Raw genomic sequence first — 19,056 nt, 5'->3', positions numbered from 1 at the left:
TGGGGTCTATAGCCCTACTGAGAATATATATAGATTTGTGGCAATCAGAGTAGTAGAAAAAGCATAAAAGCCTAAAAACCTGGAACTAGGAAACAAACGTAACTGAATAAGTAAACTTACCTGGAGGAATCAGGAATCAGATGCTTCTCAGGCTCCAGTTCGTCCCAATGGTGTCCAGCGCGGCTCCACACTCCCCCTTTAATAATCTGCTGACTGGACGCAATGGAGCGGTGAGACCTGTGTGCTGGTGCACTGCTGGGCTTTCGATGAATGACAGGTAGTATATCTGCCTGGATCTCTCCTCTTGCTTGCATCTCCATTGGTGGGTAGGGGTCGGTGTTCTCAGTCCGATTGTAGTTTAGTGAGCCTGTATGCCGTAGTAGATTCAGACCTCCTCCAGCATGTTCTCCTCTACATCCTCATACATGTGTTGCATGCTACGTCATCGCTCCTCCCCCCAACCCACTTTAAATTTACTTTTAATTCTCACTTTAGTGAATAACATTGATATACTTGTCAAATAAACCAATAGGTTTAATTAATCAAGGTGTTAAAATTTAAACTGCCCTTCAACCGCTTCCAATCTTCTGTTTTCTCTCACCGCCAACTAGGTTTCACTTGAAAAGGGCATTTATTGGAACACATTTGGGCATTTATTGGAGTACATTTGTAATATAAATGATGGTTACCTGTTCTATGATATTATTTACAACCAAGACACCCACACCCACGTACTTAGATAAAGAGTATAAATATACAATAAATGGAGCAAAAATACATTGAAACCCCCCAAATAAATAAGAGTTCAAATGAGTGTGTAGATTACATAGTAGAATAGTGACTGCATATGTTTGCTTTTTTAGGCTCTGGAGGAATGTAAAGATGTTGGACTGGTGAAGTCCATTGGTGTCTCCAACTTTAGTCGCAAGCAGTTGGAGCTAATCCTTAGTAAGCCTGGACTGAAGTACAAGCCAGTTTGCAATCAGGTAATAGAAATTATTTTATTCTTATAGTTTTTAGGGGATGATGAAATTCTCATTTTGAATTATTAATATATTCCTTTTAGACCACTTGTCCTTTGCCCCACTGTCAACAACCAAAGTTTTATCTCCATGACCTGGTGGAATTGGCAACTCATTTGCATCAGAGCCTTGTACATTCATCCAGTATCAGTGATAGTTTGCCCAAAATCTATCTTTGCCCAGACTAGTGAAACAAGGCTTATGACATATGGTTTATTATATTTAATTGTATAGACTTTTTCTGGAATAATTACCTTTGTATATTTTTAATGTTGTTCACCTTATCTCATCTATAAAGGCATTAGTGTCTCATCAGGTGAATCTATTGTGCTTGCTGTTTTCATAATAATTATAAAACTAATAATAATAATCACATTTTAAAGTACATTTCACCTCACGAGGATTCAATGAACGTTAATAAATTAAATTGTACTTTCACTGAATCTAGCTAATTAATTGTTGTTAAAATTAACTGCAGTTGCTTTTATCAACACAAATCAAGGCCTTGATTTGATGTGAAGTTTCAACTCTTTTTTGTTGCTACAGTGGAAGCATTATACTATGTATTATAACTCCCTATTAAAGGTTATGTATACATGTGCTTGAATTAATAGGATATTTTTCTCCCTGCAGGTGGAATGTCACATATACTTAAATCAGAAAAAACTGCTTGAGTTCTGTAAGTCTCAGGATATTGTGCTTGTGGGGTACAGTATGCTGGGAACCAGCAGGGAGGGGAAATGGTGAGTTGCAACTTAGTATGTGATACTTCCTCAATGTGCCTTGTATTAAAGGGTAACAGTGACCAAATAACTATTAAAAAAAAAAAAAAAAGTAAAATCAAGGAGCCCCACGTATCATTGGATACCCGAGTTGTATTCTCTTTCAGCTGGGGCCACAGTTAGACTGATAGATAAGCTATGTACAGGGCTCAACGTGTGTGACATGTCATGATTCCCTTTTATTCCAGAAGTTTGGTCCTTAAGGGGTTAAATGTTGTGCTAAATTTCATTAAGCTCAGCCACAGTGATTATGAGTCTGGTTAGGTCTACATGCATGCCCCTTTGCCCTGTGATTGTTGCTGGGCTTAGCCAGCTGTCCAGCACCTTTCACAGTTACAGGAGCTATAGCATGAGATCTCCCTCTCATACTGCAATTACACAGTACAGAGAGCTTACAGTGTTAGCTGGGGAATCCCTATGCTGATGTCAGGAGGACTTTACATATCTATGGAGGTTGATCCTCTAGATATGTAAACTGCAAAACATTTTGCTAGTAAACTATACAGCACACTTGATCTATTTCAGAGAAGGCTTAAAGAGACACTCCAGACCACTTATGCCCATTGGAGTGGTCTGGGTGCCAACTCCCACCACCCTTAACCCTGCAAGTGTAATTATTGCAGTTGTATAAACTGCAATATTTACCTTGCAGGGTTAAGTCCTCCTCTAGTGGCTGTCTATCAGACAGCCACTAGAGAGATTTCATGTTCTTAAATGACGCTGGACCTCCTCCGCTATGCATGAGGACCTCCAGCGTTGCCGGAATCAGCATAGGGAAGCATTCCTCTGGGGAGGTCTAATGTGTGCACATGAGAATTAGGTCTCCCCCGCCGGCTGACATTGGCAGGGAGGAGCATGGGCGGAGCCTGACCGAGGGACATCTGCGCTGGATTCAGGTAAATCACTGAAGGGGTTTTAACCTGTTTGGGATGAGGGGTGGGAGGGAGAGGGTCCTGCAGTGCCAGGAAAAGGGATATGTTTTGCTGGCACTGGAGAGTCCCTTTAAGATCACATAGGACCCTAAGCAGTTTACCCATTTGCATCCCAACCTTCATACTTCACATGGTGAATGGGACAAAGTGTATTTATGGTTCCAACTCTCTTGCCTAATCTCTGAGTTACCTTATGGTTAACACTGCCCTGATCAATTTACTGAAATAGCTATCACCATGTTAGAACTATACCAGTATTATTATTTTTTTACCATATTGATTAGAGGTAGAGGTTGAAAAAGAATCCTAGTTAGATCCTATATGATGTTCAGAACAGACATGAAAGGTTAGTCTGTAAGGCAAGCTAGAGACCAGTTTTTAGAGCGTAGCTGAGCGCCATCTAGTGCTAACCATGGGAATTTATAGACTGAATTTTAAAGGACCACTATAGTGCCAGGAAAGCAAACTTGTATTCCTGGCACTATAGGGTTATTAGGACCACCCACCCTCATGACCCCCGTCCCGCTGGGCTGAAGGGGTTAAAACCCCTTCAGCCATTTACCTTTCTCCATTGCTGGGCTCCTCCTCCTGCCGACGTCAGCGCCCATAGGAAAGCATTTCTCAATGCTTTCCTATGGACGTCCAGCGACTTCTCACTGTGATTTTCACAGTGAGAATCGCGGACGCGGCCTCTAGTGGCTGTCAGTGAGACAGCCACTAGAGGCTGGATTAAACCTCAGTGTAAACATGTTTTCAGCTGCAGGGTTAAAACTAGAGGGACCTGGCATCCAGACCACTTCATTGAGCTGAAGTGGTCTGTGTGCCTATAGTGGTCCTTTAAGTAAGGCGCAAACTAGGTGTTCTGAGGGTCTTTTTAAATATCGGATTCCTATTTTACAGGATTGACCAGAATTCACCCATTCTTCTTGAAGATCCAGTGTTAAAGTCCATCGCTAAAAAGCACAAGAAATCCCCAGCTCAGGTGGCCTTGAGATATCATCTGCAGAGGCACATCATAGTCTTGGCAAAGAGCTTTACTACTGCCAGGATCAAAGAAAATTTCCAGGTGGGAGAATACTGTAAAGGATTAAAAGGACACTACAGGCATCATAACAACTTAATTGGCTTACCTTCAGGTGTTGTACTGTTAATGAAAATTTAACCACAAAGTCTTCAATCTGGCAACTGTCATCTTTGCCCCTTTACTTATGTTTCAGTCAGAGGCTTCCATCAGTAAGCTTCAGATCTGTGCACCGCTGATAGGCTGAGAGCTTCAGCACATCATTCACAAAACTGAATGAAAAATACACAAACCTTTTTTGCTCCATTTTGTGAATGGGGACCTACTAATTATCATATACTTATTATGTATATCTCCATTGTCTGAATGGGGAGCTCTCAACCTATCAGTAGCTCTGCTTCCTGATGCTTCAATTAGGATGTGTGTTAACAGTGTGTATCTGTGTGTGTATGTGCCAGTGTGTTCATCTGTGTTTCAGTGTATCTGTCAGTGTGTGTATCACAGTGTGTATGTGCCAGTGTGTTTGCTGTCAGTGTGTGCATATGTGTGTCAGTGTATCTCCCAGTGTGTATATGTGCCTGTGTGTGTGTGTGTGTGTGTGTGTGTGTGTGTGTGTATCTGAATGTGTGTGTATATCTTTGTACCAGTGTGTGTATGTGCCAATATGTATCTGTGTATCAGTGTATCTGTCAGTGTGTGTATCTGAGTGTGTGTGTGCCAGTGTGTGTATCTTTGTGCCAGTGGGTGTGTGTGTGTGTCTGTGTGTGTATGTGCCAGTTAGTCTACCTGTATGCGGGTGTGTGTCTTTATGTGTATCTGTGTATCAGTGTGTGTTTATGTGTGTATATGCCAGTGTGTATGTGTGCATCTGTGTGTGTATGTGCTAGTGTGTGTCAGTGTATCTGACAGTGTTTGTATGTGACATTGTGTGTATCTGTGTGCCAGTGTGTGTATATTTATGCCAGTGTTTGTATCTTTGTGCCTATGTGCCAGTGTGTGTATCTGTGTGTATGTGCTAGTATGTATTTGTGTGTATGCGTGTCAGTGTATCTGTCAGTGTGTGTGCATTTTAATGTGCATGTATGTGCTAGTGTGTGTCTTCGTGCTGTTGTGTGTATGTGTCAGTGTGTATATGACAGTGTGTATGTGTCAATGTGTTTGTTTGTTTGTTAATATGTATGTATATCTGTGTAAGTGTGTATGTGCAGACATTCCAGCAATCAAACACCAACACAACATGCAAACACACCCCTGCAAACTCAAACATGACATACAAAGACACCCCTGAACTCCAACTCTAAAATTATTATAAACACTCAAACACACCCTTCACTCAAACAACATTACTATACGCAAATGTACATCCACATTTAAAATCCAACACTACATCCAAACACACCATTGCAAGCATAACATACAAACACACCCCCTCTATTAAAATGCTAAAATTATATACAACACCAACTCTACACAAAGAAGCACACCTGTTACAAAGTACAACAGTCAGTTAAAGGGACACTCCAGGCACCAGACCACTTCTGCCCATTGGAGTGGTCTGGGTGTCAACTCCCACTACTCTTAACCCTGCAAGTGTAATTATTGCAGTTTTTTATAAACTGCAATAATTACCTTGCAGGGTTAACTCCACCTCTAGTGGCTGTGTGAGGACCTCCAGTGCCGCTCATTTCCCCATAGGAAAGCATTGAAAAGCATTTTCAATGCTTTCCTATGGGGAGCTCTAATGCACATGCGCAGCATTGCCGCGCATGCGCATTAAGTCTCCCCGGCCGGGGGCGGGATCAGTCTCGCCCACCGGCCGACGCAATCACAGGGAGGACCGGCGGCGGCGGAAGAAGCAGCGATGTGGAACATGTTTTCACCCCTTCAGCAACTGGGGATTGGGGGGTGGGAGGTTTTCCTGGCACTGGAGTTTCCCTTTAACTATCTGTAGAAATTTGCTAAAAAAAAAAAGAAAACCTTTTGCTCTGTTAATTAAAAGGTTTGTGCTATGGCGCAACATTTTTTCGAGGGGTTCCACGATGTTGGTACACTATGTGAAAGGGTTCCACAGGAAAAATTAATTGGGAACCCCTGCTTTAGTTCCTTCCTCCCTCATTGTAAGGAAATTTGAATTATCATCCTTATTCTTGCATTCTAACTCTCAGGGAGAGGAGAGGAACAGTACAGACTTATAAACCAGTGTACAGTGCAATAATATAGTTCCCCTATCAAAAATTGCTGGGGTACTGTTCTGGCACTCTGGAGATCCTACACTAAGGACTGAAGTTGTGCAAATGCTTTGTGCTGAGGCTGAAAAAGGTGAGTGTGTGTAATTTTCCTACTGAATGCCCCTTTTCACTTTCATCTCCATTACATTTAAATGACTCTTTTTTTTGTAACTCTTCCTTTCTTTCTTTACACCTATTACCATAACAAATTCAACCAGTATGACAACAACACAAACCAATACAACCTCAATTCCATCCTAACCAATATCATATCACTACACGCACATCTCTATATGGTCCTATTGGTCTGTAAGTTAGTGAGTATGTGATGGTGTGGACTTCAGACTGTATGTAGTATCCAAAGAGAGACATATAGTCCAAAATCCACAACATCACACACTCACTCACTGACCCATTCAAACCCAGAATCAGGAATATGAAGAAGACTGCTAATAGAGATTAAAGGGGGCTACAAGTGGGCCCTGAGGATGACAAGTAGCTGAGGCAGTTAAACTACAGCAGACCATTTCTGCTGCTCTTTTTACTTTAAGGATTTATTTTTTATTTAAATCTAGCACTATCAGAATTACAATGTGCTGTTATAGTTATGGTGCCAAGAGTGCCCTTCCACCAAAACAATTTAAGTAGTTTAAATTGCTAATGGTTTGATGAGGTACAGAAGATGCAAAAGCTACTTTCTCTGTGAGTGCTATATTAGTTGTACACTAGAAGAGCCAAGTCATGCTATGCATGCTATGCTGAGCATTCCTCAACTAATGAGTTAATCCCCGCACCGTTAGGCTTCAGCCAATGAAGAGAGAGAACCTCCAGCTCTCATAGAGGGGATGATCGGTGGCCAGCCCAGAGCAGAGCTGACCAGAGATAAGTTGCTTGAAGTTAACAACCCTAGGTTATCATTAGCAAATGGTTTAACTCAGACTTCTCTAACTCTAAGTGAATATTAGGGGTGCGTCAGGGAATGCAATGCAATGGTCCTGCTACAACGCGGCACATAGAATGTTATAAAATGTTTATTAAATAATTTGCTACCATTTTTCTATCATTCTTATAGGTCAAGTTATTAACATTTATAAGATAGCTAGCTTCCTAATTTAGAACCCTAAAATATTGACACTCCCACAAAGGGTACACACTAAAGTGCACATAAATTGGTGTGGCTGCACCAGGGCCCGCATGCTCAGGGTGGCCCATGAACTTATACTGCTGAACACAGTGGTGTATCCTGGTTTTGTGCTGCCCTAGGCAGGACAAAACTCAGGCGCCCCCTTCCCCCCCCCCACACCACCCCCACCCAACCCTTCCCCCCTGCCCCACCTACTAAATACACACACACACATTCACTGACAGATACGCATACACTAGGTAACAGAAACACACACTCGCTAACAGAAACACACACTCACTAACAGACACACACACACTAACAAACACACACTCCCTCACTAACAGTCACTCACTCACTAACAGACACACACAGACACACTCACTCACTAATCTGTGTGTCATGGTGTGTATCTGTGTGTGAGTGTGTGTGTATGGGTATCTGTGCCAAGGTATGTATATATGTCAGTGTGTGTATACATGACAGGATGTGTGTGTGTCAGTGTGTCAGAGTGTTTATCTGAGTGTGTGTTTGTTTCAGTGTGTATCTGAATGTGTGTGTGTTAATGTGTATGTATATCTGTGCAAGTATATTTGATTGCTGGGATGTATGCACACACACACACATACACTGCCACATACAGATGCCAACACTACATACAAAATACAAACACATCCCTGCAATCAAACTCCAAAATTATATACAAATACACCCCTTCATTCAAGCATGAATACTGCACACAAATGTACACCTGCATTTAAAATCCAACACTACATAGAAACACACCCCTGCATTCAAATGCAAACACTTCACACAAATGCACCGCTGCATTTAAATGGCAGCAGTACATACAAATGTACATGCACACATTTAAAAACATTCAAACGCATAAATACTGCTCTCATATACAACCCTGCAAGGATGGGTAAATGGTAAATCCCCAACTGGCATAGCATCGCAACAGATAGGAATCTACCTTTTGACCACCCTTGAGCTAAAAGGGGCCCAAAACCAGGGCCTTATCTTCATTAGTACCGCCACTGCACATTAAACAGGTATATCTTAAACTGCCCCCTACCTAACTGGTAGTGGAACCATTCTATAGGGCAATCCCACATAAGCATACCTACCAAATTAGGGAGCTATCCGCAACCAGTGCACTGCACAAAACTGAAACTAAAAGCCCAAAATTAAGAAAATAACTTTTCTTAATTTTGATATTTTTAATGTTGATCTTTCAGCTGAAACTGAGAAATGGCTTTATCTTTAACTGTAATGATTCAGCAGAGAAATATTATTCACTGTGTTTTGTAGAGTTTTATGGACTAAATGTAATTTGCTATTTCTGTTAAAAACGTAAGTTAAACATTGTGTACACTTTGTCAGGAGGGAAGGGTGTAAAACCTGGCACCTTAGATCAGGAATAGGCAACCTTTGGCACTCCAGATGTTTTGGACTACATCCCCCAAATGCACTTACATCCGTAATGCTGGCATGCCTGCCTTAGATGATAGTTGTATTGAGTCATTATATTTATATAAATTGTATACCTTTCAGGTCTTTGACTTCCAGCTGCCCCCAGATGATATGGAAGCACTTGAAGGACTAAACCAAAACCTGCGCTATGTTCCAGCAAAATTGTATGCAAATCTAATGGATATTTCAAATTCTAATCTATATTACATAGCTTTCTCTTTTGGTTGGCTACATGAAAATTCATACAGGATTTTTTTCCTAAAGTGAGAATTCAAAGTGAATTTCAAATATAAGGTCAAAATAGCCAAACTATAGAAAGTCAGCTATGCTCTCAGTTCAGCTATTTTGGTCTTAAATTTGAAATTCACTTTGAATTCTGACTTTATGAAATAATCCTGGCAATGTTATATCAGTAAAAAAAAAATGGACCAGCACTCCTAAGTACTTATAAACTCCCTTCAATGTGTACTCACAGCAGCAACATTTGGACCCTCTAATAAAATGTTTGTCAAAGACACTGTTAAACAGAATTTATAAGTACTGAGGAGTGCTGGACCATTTGTAATTTAATTGGGATCATTGGCTAAATCTGTGGATGATTATTGGACGAGACCAGAGGCACAGGGACACATACTTGAAAGCTGCAATGAATGCTGGTCTATTTTTTATCTACTTAACTAGGTTGTATCAGTTACATAATCACATAGTTGCATGCTGCCAGCGAGTGTATGTCCACTAAAAGCACTGGCAACAGGACAGCATCCAGTAGGGGTTTTCAATCACTGTTCACTGTTCACACCTAGCGCACCCACAAAGGGGCTATGAGTGGAAGGACTTGTTTATTTATCAACAGTGGTGCCGTGCCTTTGTGTATATTTCTGTTATTTGTTTTGTATAAATTGTGGCTTTTGCTGCAGCACCACTGTTGAGAAATGTATGTGCTGGTTGCCCCCCTCAAATTCCTTTTTTTTCTGTGTCAACTAATGCTTGTAGAAACTTTGGAAACACAGCAGACCATGACAGGTGTATAGTCGCCATTTGGGCAGTCGGAATCCAGGACAAACCACCCCCATAACCTAACCCAATAACACACGGACACTAAGTATTATGGGGAAATTTGTCCACAGCTTTATTAACCAATAATTATAATAATAATAATAATAATAATAACAATAATAAATTAACATATTAAACATGGGTCATTGCCCCCCATACTCCGCCCCCTCGCATCCTGTTCCTTCGGCTACCATACAAAAGGCAATGACCCCCATATAATAACACCTATACATATTTATAACATATTTATAACATACACCAACATTCCAAAGTGCCAACCATCCATTAACCACGGCAGGGGTATACCCGGATACCCCTGCCCCACCAGGTTCTGAGTCACCTCCAGGACTCGAAACCTCTCAACCACCGATGACCACAATCTGTTTATTCCACCTCACGTTCATCCAGGGGAGCCTATTTCCTCTCCTTCGGCTCCCCGTCCCGCCACAAGCTCAGACCTTGACCCCTTAAGCTGTCTGAGCTCCGCCACCCCGAAGAAACAGAGCCATCCGGATACCATCCTGCCAACCCAAGTTGAGCAGGTCCAAACCCACCTCCGAGAGGTGAACACCATCCGAGCGGTAGTATCCTGGCAACCCTTCCTCCAGCTCAAGGTGCCTTACCACCACACCTCCTACCTTCCGCACAAAGCTTGCCATCAAGCTATTCACTTTCTTCCTGCACCTATCCATAGCTAACGGATCCCGAGCGTGCCGCCACCGGCGCCTCGGGACAATCTCCGACCAAACCAACATGACCTCCGGAAGCAGGCCCCTCAACTTATTGATGTCCTGCTTCATCCACTTCACCAGCCGGCGTTGCGGCGTAAGGCCCAGGTCATTACCCCCAATATGGAGGACCAGTAAGTCTGGCGTGTATCCCGCCGCCAGCATCCCAAACAGTTTACCACAAACATCCCCCCAGCAGAAACCCCGATACCCAAACCAGCGAACTGCCAACTGGCCTCTCGGAAAACACAGCTGCTGGCCTTGCGCTCGAGCTGCGGCCCTCCTCTCGGCCCAGAAGACAAACGAATGGCCCACGATCCATGCCTCACGCCCTGGGGGGAAAAAACAAATGATGAGGGATGTCCGACAGAGACCCCCACCCCAGCCCAAATAACACAGTGAACCATTTCAGTACAGCCAGTTACCAGTCTCTTATTCCCAAAATATTTTTATTTATTTATTTTTTTGCATAAAACGGTCCCCAATCTCATTACTCCAACAGACCCAAACGGACATAGGAACGGAATCTTACCGATTCCCACCTCCCAATCCGCTTCACCACCTCGTCCCCCAATCCCAACCGAGCCGCCTCCGTGGCAGCCCCAATACGGAACGAGTGCGTTCCAAATCGTTCAGCACGAAGCCCTAACTTGCCCAAGCCCAACCGAAAAACTTTCGTGAACTGAAACCGAGAGAGGGAGGATCCGTCGGCATGCACCAACAAGGAACCCCCCATCGCTGGCCTCCGCGCCAGGTACTCTGCCGTAGCAGCCAACGGGCACAAAGCCGAGCCCGGCAAGGCCCCCAGTGCCACGTCCCGGCCCACGCCGCGGACGTCCGTTTTGGATCTGCCGAGGTGCACCACCACCTTCCCATCCAAGACACGAACCCCCGAAAATTGCAGGCCCCCTTTCACCCTCTTATTAGCGCTCACCAGTTTCCCAATTCGGAATGCCCCAAAAAACGCCAAAATAAATGCCACCTTGAACAGCGAAGCCTCGAACCCATCGAAACAGATTTCAGGCAACAAACCCACCAAATCCCCCAGTAGTCGAACCGACACCGGGCGCCTGGTATCCGGCGACCTGCGTCCCTTGCGATAGCCCTTCAGGGCCTGCCTGATAATGAAGGTCTTAGTAAAGTCCTCCTTCCCATGCCATCTGAACCAAAACGCCATCGCCGCCATGGACCTGTCCACCATGGCAGGCGACGCCCCTTTTGCCAGCAACTGACAGGTGTACCACAGGAAAGCATCCCGCAGGGCCTCCCCGCTGTCCATGGCCAGCCCGTCCAGCGACCGCTCCCACAAGCCCCAAACCTTACTGTACGAGGCCCAAGTGGCCGGCGCCAGGGAAGCCTTCACAAGTCCTCCAAGCAGGATGTTCCCAGCTGCCAAATCTCGTCCGGGCAAGCCTGCCCGTCCTTCGAAGCCCCCGGCGCCACCAGCCAGAATCGGGACCACTGAAAACGAGACAGAGCATCAGCCACCTCATTCAAATAACCGGGAACATGCCGCGCGCGAAAAACAACATTCCGAGACATACACAGCAATACCAGTCGCCTAAGCAGCCTAACCACCGGCCTTGAGGCCGCAGACTGATGATTCACCGCGTGAACCACCGCCATGTTATCCGAGAAAAAGACCACTTTCCGATCACGCAGCCTGTCGCCCCATAGCGCCATCGCAACCACTAACGGGAACAACTCAAGGAAAGCCAAGTTGCGCATAAGAGGGCTCGAACCCCAAGAGTCCGGCCACCTCTCCGCACACCAGCAGCCACCAAAATATGCCCCAAAACCCACGCTGCCCGATGCATCCGTGAAAAGCTCAAGCTCGGCCGACGACTGGCCCTCCTGCCTGAACAACACCGTCCCATTAAAATCCCGCAAGAAGGCATCCCAAATGCCCAAGTCCGCCTTCATGGCCGCCGACACCCGGATGAAATGGTGCGGGGACCGAACCCCCGCAGTAGCGGCCGACAAGCTGCGACTGAAGACCCTTCCCATCGGAATGACCCGACACGCAAAATTGAGCAGCCCAATCAAAGACTGGAGCTGCCGCAGAGTAACCTTGCGCGCCCCCGCCAAAGCAGCCACCGCCCCTCGAAGCCTGTCCAGCTTATCTCGGGGCAGCCGACATTCGCCCAACCCAGAGTCAATCTCCAGACCCAGGAAACTCAGACACGTGGTCGGGCCTTCAGTTTTATCCGCCGCCAGCGGAACCCCGAAGTGGCCCGCCACCCACTCAACCGTCCGCAGCAGGCGCAGGCAATCCAAGGAATCAGCCGGCCCCACGCACAGAAAATCATCCAGATAATGCACAATAAAACGATTCCCCGCTTCCACCCGTACCACCCATTCGAGAAAAGTGCTAAATTTCTCAAAATAGGAGCACGAAATGGAACAACCCATGGGCAGGCACAAGTCCACGAAGTAGTCCCCTTCGAAGAAACACCCCAGCAGGTGATGACAGTCCCGGTGGACCGGCAGCAGCCGAAACGCGGCCTCAATGTCCACCTTCGCCATCAGAGCCCCACGCCCTGCCCGCCGGACCAGATCGACCGCCCGGTCGAAAGATGCATAAGACACCGAGCACAAGTCCTTATGAATACCGTCATTCACCGACTCCCCTTTCGGGTACGAGAGATGGTGAATGAGTCTAAATTTACCCGGCTCCTTCTTGGGAACCACCCCAAGCGGAGAAATCCGCAGGCCTTCCAGCGGAGGCACTGCGAACGGGCCCGCCATGCGGCCCAGCCCGACTTCCTTGCCCAGCTTCTCCCTAACCACGTCCGGGAAGTCGGCCACAGACTTCAGGTTGCGCAGCCTCCCCGATCCCCCCTCCCGCTCCTGAAACGGAATGAAAAACCCCTTCGCAAAACCCGCCAGGAGCACAGCGGCATCCGCCCTGTTATCGTAGCGGCTTAGCCATGGCTCCATCGCGCTTAGCCTCACTGGGGTTAAGCCCAGGGGAAGCGGATGCACCCCCTCCCCCGGCCGCGACAGCAGCACCGGCGCCACCGGACTTCCCCTTCTTGAAGCAGCGGTTGAGCCCATGAGCGCCTCCACAGCCGGAGCACTCGTGCTTGAAGCGACAGGTGGTCCCCCATTTGCATTGGCCCTCATTATAGAGCCAACATAAGCCCTTTGGTAAGGCGGCCGACGAGGCGGACTGCCCCCTAGCGCCGGCCGAGTTCTGAAAGGGCTGCGCCTTTTGCACCATCATTAACTTCATCCAGAGCGGCAGGTCCATTTGGTCCCACCGCATACCCGGGTTAGCCGCCAGCCGCTGCCTAAACTGCTCGTCATTCCGCCACCACGCCAACCCCCCGCAAGTCCGGTACGCTTCCCAAATGCCATCCAAATAACAAAACAGAGAGGAGCATAACCCCGGCGATTTCTCGCCGAGCACGCTAGCCAGCACACAAAAAGCCCTCAGCCAATTCCCAAAGGATTTCGGAATCTTGCGATACCGCTTCCTCTTCTCCTCCTCCTCCTTCTTCTCGTCCTTCTTATCCTCCTCCTTGAGGTCTATAAAGTCCTCCAATGGGAGGAGGGAGAAGATCTCACAGAATTCCCCCTTCCACATCTTATCCTTCACGTCCTGCTTCAAATGAACCCCCAACGGGCCCGCAAACGACACATACGCGTGCTGTCTAGCCGCGTCGGGAATACCCCCGGTCAACTCAGCCCGCTCGCTCCCAGTCTCCCCTACTTCCTGCGGCACCACCATGTCCCCGCCCGAACTAGGCCCCGTGGAGTTCCCAACTCGAGAGCCCGTAGCCACAGCACCCGGAGCCCACATCTGACCAATGCCGCTAGTGTCACCCCCCGCCCCCAATGAGTGGAGTAGTGCCTGAAGTGTGGTAATTAAAGCGCTAGAGTGTATTGACCCATTGGACTCACCGGCCAAGCCCCCCGACACCGGGACGGTGGGGGCTGCAGTGCAGAGCGCCCGACATCCAGGAAGAGGAACTTCCGCTGCTGTCTCGCCGACCGGGGAGCCCACCCGGTGACCAGCCTGCGAGGAGGCGGAACGGCTCCGAGATCTAGGACAAGGAGAAGAAGTCCTGGGTAGGGTGTAACGGACATCAATACCCCTCCCGTCACGACCCCGGGAGCGCCTGCTCTGTACCGAAGCCTCCCGCTGACCTCTACCACCACGTGGCACCCTGGAACCCCTGGGGCTACGACTCCTCCCGTCTCTACTAGTAGGCCGCCCCTGCCGACCATACCTAGGGGCTGCCGCACATTCCCATGCCGAGCTGTCCGAGGGGGAGCAGTGCCGACCCGACCTCCCCCGCGCCTCCCGGGACCCCTGCGATCTAACGGGTGATGGACTTTCGCTACTACTCCCAGAATCCGGGCCCCCCCGCCGCCCGACCACTACCGAGGATCCCGGTCCCCGACCTTCCTTATTCCTCCGACTGACTGCCTCCGGAACCCTTTTTCCCGCGCCTACCACCCCCGCCCCTTTACCCTTACCCCCCTGCTGACTAGACCCCAACAGCCCAGACCTACCCACCACCCCTACGGGGGACCCACTCTCTGACCTGGCCACATCCCGAGACCCCCCCCCCCGCCCCTGGAACTCACACCTTTCGATCCACGTTTACGCTTAGGGGCCCCAGGACCCTCCCCCCTTAGGACTATGGCCTGGGCACCCCCCACTGGCCTACTCCCGCCTCTCTCCGTGGCAGAGCTCCCCCTAACGACCTTCCCGCCAAGAGGGCCCCGGCCGGAGCCCCCTGCACTTGCCTGTTGCCTCCCAGGCCGGCCATGCGGTCTCCCGGATCCAGCCTCGTCATCCTCGTTACTCTCCGATGGGGGGGAAGCCCGCCCAGACCTCCCCTCCGTGGGTCCTGCAACACCAGGGGGCCGCCCGGCCACTTCCGACCCGAAAGCAGCAGCGCCCCCGTCTGCGACATCCTTCCGCCGCCGAGTGCTCGTCCGAGGCTCCGTCCGCACGCGGGGAGGCAAGGCCTCGACCACGCGGCTCCCGGGCCTGCTGCCGGTCGCAACCGAAACCCCACTGCTTCCGGGGACAACTTCACCGGGCCCCGTGCCCGGGCTTAGCCTCCTCGGGGGCCTCCGGGCCCTGACCGGTCTCCCGCCATCACCGTCCCGATCCGCCGCCTCCGCCAGGGCAGGGCCGAGCTGTGCCCGTAGCCAGTCCACACCCTGATGCCGTGCTGCCGACCTGATCCCCTCCAGCAAACGCTCCACGTCGTCCATTGGCCCTGCAGAGGAGACAAAGAAAATCCAACCAAGCAAAGTCCGCGCACACCGAGGTGAACACAAACTCAACCAGGTAGAAAGTTAGAATGACTCACCTAAAATGGCTGCTCATTTAAATAGCCAATCCTACTTACCCATAATCCAACCCTTGCTTACTTCCTCCTAAGCCCGCCTCCTAACCCCTGTCAAGGCCTTTTTCCGCTTAGCTGCGCTCTAGCTACATGGGGCTACACTATGGGATCAAACTAAATACATCCATTATCTTTTAAGCTAGTTCTAACTTAGAAATTCTAAATTGTAAAATTAGGAAATCAGTTTCAAATCATTAATTTTAATATCTATAAATATACTGTCCTAATTATTTATTATTATAAATATATTGTTCTAATTATTTGTTATGATTGGAGAGTACCACCTCTGGTGTCAAATAAAAGCATGATTTATGGGGAACAAAAAGATGATTTATGGTTAGGGGAGAGCCAATAAATGTTGATTTCATTTATAGATCAAACGAGAAGTAAGCAATAGTAAGAAAAGGAGGAGCAGTAAAAAAAAAATTATATATATATATATATATATATATATATATTATTTAATATATAAAACATATAAAAATATAGCTTTTTTTTGTTGCTCCTCCTTTTTTCCACTATAGTTACTTTTTCTCACTTGATCTTTGAACAATATGGGGGAAACATATATATAATATTTCTATTATGTCTATATTTTGCAATACACTGGTGGACTCATATTTATGCCCTTTTTGGGTCATCTAAATTGTTTTCCTGAATATTTAGCATGGATGATATTCAGATGAGTCAAAGGACCCCAACGAGGAATATCAGATTAAGCAAACATAATTTTTTGTTTTATGCACAAATTTATTTGGCTGAACCAAATTTTTCTGATGGACATAAGTCTAATGCTTATCGATTAACTCAGTCCGGTGTCTTCCAAACATTACAGTGGTGCCACCTAATTAATCTTAATAGTCTCTGTATTTCACCAAACAAAAATAACTGCTATGATATGTCTACCTATGTTTTAAAAAAAGTATTTACAGTAACATTCTTGAAGTGTGGATCATTATGACTCAATTTCTGATATTGATTTTCTTAGATTTGAGGCTCACCCAAATTATCCTTTCCACGATGAATACTGAAGAAGATGAGGCAGAAAGCCATGAAGATGCCATCTTTTTTGCTTTTGTTTGTTGACTCTTACTCTGTGTTTTTTTCATGGCAATTAAAAAGAACATATTTAAAAGACAATTCTAGTCTTTGAAGATGTCATTCTGTGAAATAAGCTTAATTGCATATTAAGCACTGCTGCGAAAGGGTTAAATGAATGATAAATAATTTTCAGCCATTTCGTGCTTAAATTGTCATCGGTTAAAACATAACATTAATAGCTACTTGCCTCACGTTTTCTTTCTACAATCAATACTGAAGAAACAGAAGATGAACGTTTTTAGCAGTGATGTCCCAAACATAAAACTTTCGGTTCGCGAACGGCGAACGCGAACTTCCGCAAACGTTCGCGAACCGACGAACCGCCATAGACTTCAATGGGCAGGCGAATTTTAAAACCCACAGGGACTCTTTCTGGCCAAAATAGTGATGGAAAAGTTGTTTCAAGGAGACTAACACCTGGAATGTGGCATGCCGGATGGGGATCCATGGCAAAACTCCCATGGAAAATTACACAGTTGATGCAGAGTCTGGTTTTAATCCATAAAGGGCATAAATCACCTAACATTCCTAAATCACAATGGAAATGGATTGACCCCTGACATATGACATATTGACACCTTGACATATGGATTGACACCTGTCCTCAGAGACCCTGATACACACTGACACAGAGCACAATAGGGACTGTTCCCCCTACATAGGGTCACTTGGCAGATATGGATTGACACCTGTCCTCAGGGACCCTGATACACACTGACACAGAGCAGAATAGGGACTGTTCCTCCTACATAGGGTCACTTGGCAGATATGGATTGACACCTGTCCTCAGAGACCCTGATACACACTGACACAGAGCAGAATAGGGACTGTTCCCCCTACATAGGGTCACTTGGCAGATATAGATTGACACCTATCCTAATGATCCCTGATACACACTGACACAGAGCAGAATAGGGACTGTTCCCCCTACATAGGGTCACTTGGCAGATATGGATTGACACCTGTCCTCAGGGACCCTGATACACACTGACACAGAGCAGAATAGGGACTGTTCCCCCTACATAGGGTCAATTGGCAGATATGGATTGACACCTATCCTAATGATCCCTGATACACATTGACACAGAGCAGAATAGGGACTGTTCCCCTTACATAGGGTCACTTGGCAGATATGGATTGACACCTATCCTAATGATCCCTAATACACATTGACACAGAGCAGAATAGGGACTGTTCCCCTTACATAGGGTCACTTGGCAGATATGGATTGACACCTGTCCTCAGGGACCCTGATACACACTGACACAGAGCAGAATAGGGACTGTTCCCCCTACATAGGGTCACTTGGCAGATATGGATTGACACCTGTCCTCAGGGACCCTGATACACACTGACATAGAGCAGAATAGGGACTGTTCCCCCTACATATGGTCACTTGGCAGATATGGATTGACACCTATCCTCAGGGACCCTGATACACACTGACACAGAGCAGAATAGGGACTGTTCCCCCTACATAGGGTCACTTGGCAGATATGGATTGACACCTGTCCTCAGAGACCCTGATACACACTGACACAGAGCAGAATAGGGACTGTTCCCTCTACATAGGGTCACTTGGCAGATATGGATTGACACCTGTCCTCAGAGACCCTGATACACACTGACACAGAGCAGAATAGGGACTGTTCCCCCTACATAGGGTCACTTGGCAGATATGGATTGACACCTGTCCTCATGGACCCTGATACACACTGACACAGAGCAGAATAGGGACTGTTCCCCCTACATAGGGTCACTTGGCAGATATGGATTGACACCTAATCTCAGAGACCCTGATACACACTGACACAGAGCAGAATAGGGACTGTTCCCCCTACATAGGGTCACTTGGCAGATATGGATTGACACCTATCCTAACGATCCCTTATACACACTGACACAGAGCACAATAGGGACTGTTCCCCCTACATAGGGTCACTTGGCAGATATGGATTGACACCTGTCCTCAGGGACCATGATACACACTGACACAGAGCAGAATAGGGACTGTTCCTCCTACATAGGGTCACATGGCAGATATGGATTGACACCTGTCCTCAGGGACCCTGATACACACTGACACAGAGCAGAATAGGGACTGTTCCCCCTACATAGGGTCACTTGGCAGATATGGATTGACACCTGTCCTCAGAGACCCTGATACACACTGACACAGAGCAGAATAGGGACTGTTCCCCCCTACATAGGGTCACTT

General features: G+C 47.0%; 1 protein-coding gene across 1 annotated transcript in view; it reads left to right on the top strand.

Annotated features, from left to right (window-relative positions):
- Positions 1-16,930, top strand: part of LOC134602556 (prostaglandin-E(2) 9-reductase-like) — a 65,756-nt gene extending 48,826 nt beyond the window's left edge. Inside the window, exons 5-9 of the mRNA XM_063447531.1 lie at positions 864-986; positions 1,656-1,765; positions 3,637-3,802; positions 8,666-8,748; positions 16,726-16,930. Coding sequence (XP_063303601.1) covers positions 864-986; positions 1,656-1,765; positions 3,637-3,802; positions 8,666-8,748; positions 16,726-16,768 — 525 coding nt within the window. The 3' untranslated portion in view covers positions 16,769-16,930. The remainder of the gene's footprint in view (positions 1-863; positions 987-1,655; positions 1,766-3,636; positions 3,803-8,665; positions 8,749-16,725) is intronic.
- Positions 16,931-19,056: the final 2,126 nt, after the last annotated feature.

Source organism: Pelobates fuscus, chromosome 3 (genome assembly GCF_036172605.1).
Source record: "Pelobates fuscus isolate aPelFus1 chromosome 3, aPelFus1.pri, whole genome shotgun sequence".
Classification (NCBI taxonomy): Eukaryota; Metazoa; Chordata; class Amphibia; order Anura; family Pelobatidae; genus Pelobates; species Pelobates fuscus.
This window is presented reverse-complemented; position numbering and strand designations above follow the sequence as displayed.